The 7,310-nt window shown below is 39.1% G+C and overlaps 1 protein-coding gene across 1 annotated transcript in view; it reads left to right on the top strand.

The window, feature by feature from the left end:
• Nucleotides 1–7,310, top strand: part of LOC121381631 (tyramine receptor tyra-2-like) — a 61,762-nt gene continuing 54,452 nt past the window's right edge. The window contains exon 1 of the mRNA XM_041510966.1: nt 1–1,021. Within this exon, the coding sequence (XP_041366900.1) occupies nt 907–1,021 (115 nt within the window). The 5' untranslated portion in view covers nt 1–906. The remainder of the gene's footprint in view (nt 1,022–7,310) is intronic.

The following is a 7,310-nucleotide window of genomic DNA, read 5'->3' as shown; positions in this document are numbered from 1 at the left end:
TTTGTTATTTCTGTCAGTTCTTGTAACGCATGCCAACTATTTACGGGGATAACATTAAATTAACAATTTAAGAATAGGACCAAAAACAAATTAGTATTACCGTCACGATTAGTCGGTTAGCTGTGTTAAAATTGGTTTCTGCTGTTCAGCCAACTGGAATCGTTCAGTTATTGGGACAGATACATTCAGCCACAGAGAGAGAGAGAGAAAACTGGTAGTGAAGAATTTCAGTCGATAACGGTGTCATTGCTAGAGCACCTGGGCTGCGTTTAGCCAGACCGAGCAGAAAAACGCTCGCGAAACTGATTTATATGCACTTCACGGGGAGTTAGATAGCTGGCTATAGCGTATTCGAGTCGATAATGGTAACTTCACAAGAGTTCCTGGGTTAAGTTCACTCAGTCCGAGCATAGGCTGATATATGCGCTTTACGTTACACCAAATCATCACATCGGGGACCAGTCAAATAGTCCGCGAACGTTAGTAAAGGCTGGTTGTGTGAGATTCCGGTCGATAACGGTAACTTCACAAGAGTTTCTGTGCTCAGTTCAACCAGTCCGGGGAAAAAAAAAGAGAAGAAAAATAAGGTTCGCTAGACTGACATATGCTCTTCACGTTATACCAAATGATCACATCGAGGACCAGTCAGATAGTCCGCGAACGTTAGCGTCGCTCGATGTCGCTGAACACGATTCATTTTCTGTATGGTGGTTCTTACCACAGTCACTTTGTCGAGAGATGTCGCGTGCTTACAGCATAGAGGAACGTGTGATTTACTTCTCAACGTTTCAATGGACTTTCCTCCACGGATTCGACTCTTGTTTAGACTGCTCTTCAACTAACCACACGGAGGCCTGGATGAGTTTGATTTAGTTGTGACATTTCCAGGAATACCAGGGCGTTGCCATGACGCCGCTCGGTGACACGACGTCGCCATGCACCGTCATGCGTGTCCTCAAGTACAGCGCCGTGGGTTCCTGCGTCGTCAACGTGTCCGTCGTCGTCGTGTGTTTTGTGACCGGTAAGTACGTTCAAAATATGTATCATGTTGTTGTGTTGTAGAAAGCGGTAAGTACGTTCAAAATATGTATCATGTTGTTGTGTTGTAGAAAGCGGTAAGTACGTTCAAATTATTACCCCAGCAGGCACTCATAACAGGGAAAATAAAAATAATAATTTCTCACTGATAAATTTTCATCCATTGGTTTAACGTACACTACTATTGGACGATTTGACGCCAACAAACCAAACACATTGTCGGTACTAAATATGACGTCTTCACGATTTGGCAAAGCACACATAATGACGTCACGTAGTTTAAAGCGTTTGCGTTTATGTCTTTCTGTTTTCAGTGTTAAACTTGTAATAAAATGCAATTCATTATAGATTTTTTTTTCTTACAGAATATATAAAACTTTGGGTTTTGAAAATTATCTGTGAACCGTGAATACAATACAAAGTTAAAGCAATACCCAGAACAGTAAAGTAGTTTACGTCGTTTCTATATACATCGGCGGGTAGCCGATGTAGGCTATATCGAAAACAAAGGCTTTATTAAAAAAAAAAAAAAAAAATACTGGGGTAATAAATAGAATAACAAATTGGGTACCAGTTATTATCAAATTTATGTCCCTCGTGAAATAATTTTCACTCGTCACTCGATAAAGTTCGTGGCAAGTGAAAATTATTTCACTCGGGACATAAATTTGATAATAACTGGTAACTCGTTTGTTATCCTCTGTGTATCACATCGTTGTGTTGTAGTGACCGTTAAGTATGTTCAAAATATACATTATGTTGAGTTGTAGTAACCAGCAAGTACGTTCAAAATATGTATCACATTGTTATGCTATAGTGGCCGGTACTTTCATAATAAGTACCAACATCGTTGTGTGTTTGGTGGTCGGTAAGTACCTTCAAAATATGTACCAACATCGTTGTGTGTTTGGTGGTCGGTAAGTACCTTCAAAATATGTACCAATCATAAGCATACAAGACACTGTGCTGGAGAAAATCCTAATTTTCGGGCAAAAACGATAGAGATATTCGAGTGAGACTTTTTTACCACGTATTTCCATCATTCTACCCGCAAAACTAATTGTAATCCATGTAAAAATGCGTAGTGATTCGTTTACAACCCTATATAGCTGTTTGGCAGTAATGCTAATATAAATAAATGTTGTTATTCTGAATCGTATATTTTCGTTTAGTTCGGGCAAAAACAAGCCTGCCCCTACAAAAACGGGAGCCTGTACGCCTTTGATACCAACGTCGTTGTCGTGCAGTTATCGGTACGTTCAAAACAAACGTTGTAATGTGTGTTTTGTGCCAGTAAGTACATTCAAAACATGTACCCACGTCGTTGTCGTGTGTTTGGAAACCTGTAAGTACGTTCAAAACGTGTTACCACGTCGTCGTATGTTTGGTAATCGGTAAGTACATTCAAAACGTGTTACCACGTCGCTGTATGTTTGGTGACCGGTAAGTACATCCAAAACGTGTTATCACGCTGTCGTATGTTTGATGACCGGTAAGTACGTTCAAAACGTGTTACCACGCCGTCGTATGTTTGGTGAGCGGCAAGTACGTTCAAAGCATCGACAACACTGGCAGTCCTCCTACAGACAGAGTTGGAACCATATATGGTGCTCAATATCAGCTTTCCTCTGTAAAGAAAGCATCCGTCAATCATAGCTGCACACCTTCGCGACTCCATCTTAACTTTTTTTTTGGAATCAGTCTTGTGCAGATATACGGTGTTGAATATATGCGAATGGCAGATTAGTAATTGCCATATATGTTAAAATTGCTTATTGTCTTGGGGGAAGGGAGAGGGGAAGGGGGGGAGGGGGAGGCCGGGATTTAGCTCAGTCGATTGAGTGCTCGCTTGAGGCGCTTGCGTCGCAGGATCGAAACACCAATTCAGCTGATTGGGTTTTTTTTCTCGTTCCAACCAGTGCACCACAACTGGACAAAGGCCTGCCTGTGGGAAGCGCAAATAAAAGATCCCTTGCTGCTAATCGGAAAGAGTAGCCCATGTAGTGGCGACAGCGGGTTTCCTCTCAAAATCTGTGTGGTCCTTAACCATATGTCTGACGCTATATAACCGTAAATAAAATGTGTTGAGTGCGTCGTTAAATAAAACATTTATTTCAGTGTATATTACATGTATACATAATAATATATTTATTATATAAGTTAGGCTTTGTTCCATGTCATCGCTCTTGTCAACGAACCTTGTCGTGCTCACTGATATGATGTTATTTCAAGAATGTCATAATACAGTGGCAAACAGTAACCTGCTAAAGATTATAAATTACGGACATTTGTAATAATGATCTTTAAAACAAAAACATTTCTTATGTCAAATTAATTAACAATGAGTTTACAGCAAATGTCTTACTCGTCTAACAAACATGAATCAATAGTAGAGGAAATCTATATTCAGCGTTTAGTTAGACATATTACTGAGCACTCGGCTAACAAACAAACATGAGTCACGAACTGATTAAAATTAGCTCTACTGGTCTATCAGTAGAACAGCAATGCGTTAGGTAACATTTCATCTATAAATAACAATTTATGGGAATAGGAATGGGAACTCTATTAACATGCCAGTGGGTGGTTCCGGGGCAGGAGATGGGGAGGGGAGGGGGAGCAGTTGAGATGATGGGGACAATTTGGAAATTTTGTTGGTAAGACCAAGGTCCAAAAACTAATGGGGTGGGAAATTAATTAAGTAATTAATTAAATAATAGTTTTCAAATGCACCAAATTTCATAATAAGTATGAGATATAAAAAAAAGCTGGGTTATGTATTTAAATCTTAATTTAGCTGGTGCAGTTTTCAGTCGGGCTCGTCTAAATATAATTTATAAAATTAATTATATATTTAACAATAAAGAAAAAATAACATATATTATGTTTAATTACTAAGTTAGAGCCCTGGAGGCTAGGGATTCGCAAAGGGGGGGGGGGGGGGGGGGTAAGCCCAATTTAGCTGGGTCCGGATTTCCATGGGAAGGAAGTGCCGGGGGAAAATATAACAATTTAAATATCGACCAGGTCAGGTCATAGGTCTTTACGTGCACATTCAGAGCAAGCTGTTGTAGCGCACGCCTGTCCTGGGCACAAGAGCCGGCCTGGGCCGGCTCCTCCGTCCAGGACAGAAAAGGTGGGGGAGGGGGAGAGGAGGGACCGCCTGCACTGGCAGGTGCAAGGGAGCACCAGCAGCCTGACCGTGGTTGGTAGCAGGCGGAGGCGGGGGTGATGGTGCTATTGAATTTGGAATGGAGCAAAGTATTATGCCAAAGAGAAAAGGTGCGCAATTTGTTTGGGTTGAGGAAATTGGGCGCAATTTTGAACGGTTGGCCATATATCGACCAGTTACACTTCGCCTTTTATAGCGTTATTCGGGAGTATACAAATTCTAAAAATATCGGGCGAGTCTATTTATGCAATAGGCGAACTTGTTGGTTTATTTCAAAATTAAAAAAACAGGGGGGAAAAGTGCAGTAATAAACTCTGGATTGTATACTAGTATAAACAGATTTTATGGCTATACCATCACGGTTTTTGTTTTCGTCTTGAAACAAATTTTATATAAAATTTTATATTGAAATTAGTTTTCGGCATACTTCGTAATTCACCCGAATCATTTCGTATACCCTCGGCATAATTCCTAATGTTTTCAAATTCTTTTCAAATCACGCATGATTTTGCAAGTAAGATTTTGATTGGTCGAATGAAAGGTCAACTGGACTTGAGATCCAACGGGGTGCTATTAAATCCACAGGTAATAGTAATTAACCAGTGGAGCTACTTTTAATTAGATTGATATGAGTTAGTATTCTATATTTTACATTTAGTTAGAAATATTACCGAGCACTCGTCTAACAAACATGAATCAATAGTAGTTAATCTATATTCGATATTTAGTTAGAAATATTACCGAGTACTCGTCTAACAAACATGAATCACTAGTAGAGTTAATCTATATTCGACATTTAGTTAGAAATATTACCGAGTACTCGTCTAACAAACATGAATCACTAGTAGAGTTAATCTATATTCGACATTTAGTTAGAAATATTACCGAGCACTCGTCTAACAAACATGAATCACTGGTAGTTAATCTATATTCGACATTTAGTTAGAAATATTACCGAGCACTCGTCTAACAAACATGAATCAATAGTAGTTAATCTATATTCGATATTTAGTTAGAAATATTACCGAGTACTCGTCTAACAAACATGAATCACTAGTAGAGTTAATCTATATTCGACATTTAGTTAGAAATATTACCGAGTACTCGTCTAACAAACATGAATCACTAGTAGAGTTAATCTATATTCGACATTTAGTTAGAAATATTACCGAGCACTCGTCTAACAAACACGAATCACTGGTAGTTAATCTATATTCGACATTTAGTTAGAAATATTACCGAGCACTCGTCTAACAAACATGAATCAATAGTAGTTAATCTATATTCGATATTTAGTTAGAAATATTACCGAGTACTCGTCTAACAAACATGAATCACTAGTAGAGTTAATCTATATTCGACATTTAGTTAGAAATATTACCGAGTACTCGTCTAACAAACATGAATCACTAGTAGAGTTAATCTATATTCGACATTTAGTTAGAAATATTACCGAGCACTCGTCTAACAAACATGAATCACTGGTAGTTAATCTATATTCGACATTTAGTTAGAAATATTACCGAGCACTCGTCTAACAAACATGAATCAATAGTAGTTAATCTATATTCGACATTTAGTTAGAAATATTACCGAGTACTCGTCTAACAAACATGAATCACTAGTAGAGTTAATCTATATTCAGCGTTCAGTTAGACATATTACCGAGTACTCGTCTAACAAACAAACATGAGTCAGTAGTAGAGGTAATCTATACTGGACATTTAGTTAGAAATGTGACCGAGTAGTAGGTGCACTTCAGTGTTAAGCTGTCAATTCCCATCGTTTCGGCTGTCCGCCCACAGCGCACGCTACTAATCGTACGTGTCTGCAGTGCGTTAAGTGGACCGATTATTAAGTCTGTCGTGGTAATTTAATACGTAGTACTAACGCAATTACAGGTATGTCCAGCTAATCACTTTACCAGAACCTGTTCCGACTTTGCTGCCACTGAGTGTAATAAAATTATGTTCTGTAATATACTTCCATTTAACTGAATCTTGTTAACAATTGTATATGTATTGATATATTAAATGATAGTGTCTGTTTCTGAATCAGTATGCGTCTTGTCGTCAACCTGGATTTTGCCTTCAATTAATATCGTCCAGAAACGATGTATTTGGAAGCAGAAATGTGATGGAATCATTTCGAATCCATCCAGAACTTTTGTTGCAATTTCTTCGTGATACTGAATTATATGCTAAATTTTAATTTTACCAATCTAAAAGTTTGTTTTGTTTAACGACACCACTAGATCACATTGATTTATTAATCATAGGCTACTGGATGTCAAACATTTGGTAATTTTGACATATAGTCTTAAAGAAAAAACCTGCTACATGTTTCCATTAGTAGCAAGGGATGTTTTATAATATGCACCATCCCACAAACAGGACAGCACATACCACGGCCTTTGATATACTAGTCGTGGTGCACTGGCTGGAACGAGTTCACCAATCTGTGATATTTGTATTTTGGCAGAGTTCTTTACACTGTGTTTTTAATTTACCTCTTGAATTTTTATATTGTTGTTCATCACTTCATTTTTGCATTTACCGTAGTTTGACATCAAATAGCCGATGTATATATTTTGCGTTCGCGAATGGCCTTAAACACGTTCACGTGACACTACCAGGCGACGTAGAGTGGAGTTTGAGAACGGAAACACGTTCACGTGACACGACCAGCCGACGTAGAGTGGATTTTGAGAACGGAAACACGTTCACGTGACACCATTAGGCGACGTAGAGTGGGTTTTGTGAACGCAAACACGTTCACGTGACACCATTAGGCGTCGTAGAGTGGGGTTTGAGAACGGAAACACGTTCACGTGACACCATTAGGCGACGTAGAGTGGGGTTTGAGAACGGAAACACGTTCACGTGACACCATTAGGCGACGTAGAGTGGGTTTTGAGAACGGAAACACGTTCACGTGACACGACCAGGCGATAGAGAGTGAGTTTTGAGAACGGAAACACGTTCACATGACACCATCAGGCGACGTAGAGGGGAGTTTGAGAACGGAAACACGTTCACGTGACACCATCAGGCGACGTAGAGTGGGGTTTGAGAACGGAAACACGTTCACGTGACACAAT

This window comes from Gigantopelta aegis, chromosome 9, assembly GCF_016097555.1.
Source record: "Gigantopelta aegis isolate Gae_Host chromosome 9, Gae_host_genome, whole genome shotgun sequence".
In the NCBI taxonomy this organism is placed as follows: Eukaryota; Metazoa; Mollusca; class Gastropoda; order Neomphalida; family Peltospiridae; genus Gigantopelta; species Gigantopelta aegis.
The sequence above is the reverse complement of the archived record's forward strand: the minus strand, read 5'-3'. Positions and strand labels throughout refer to the sequence as shown.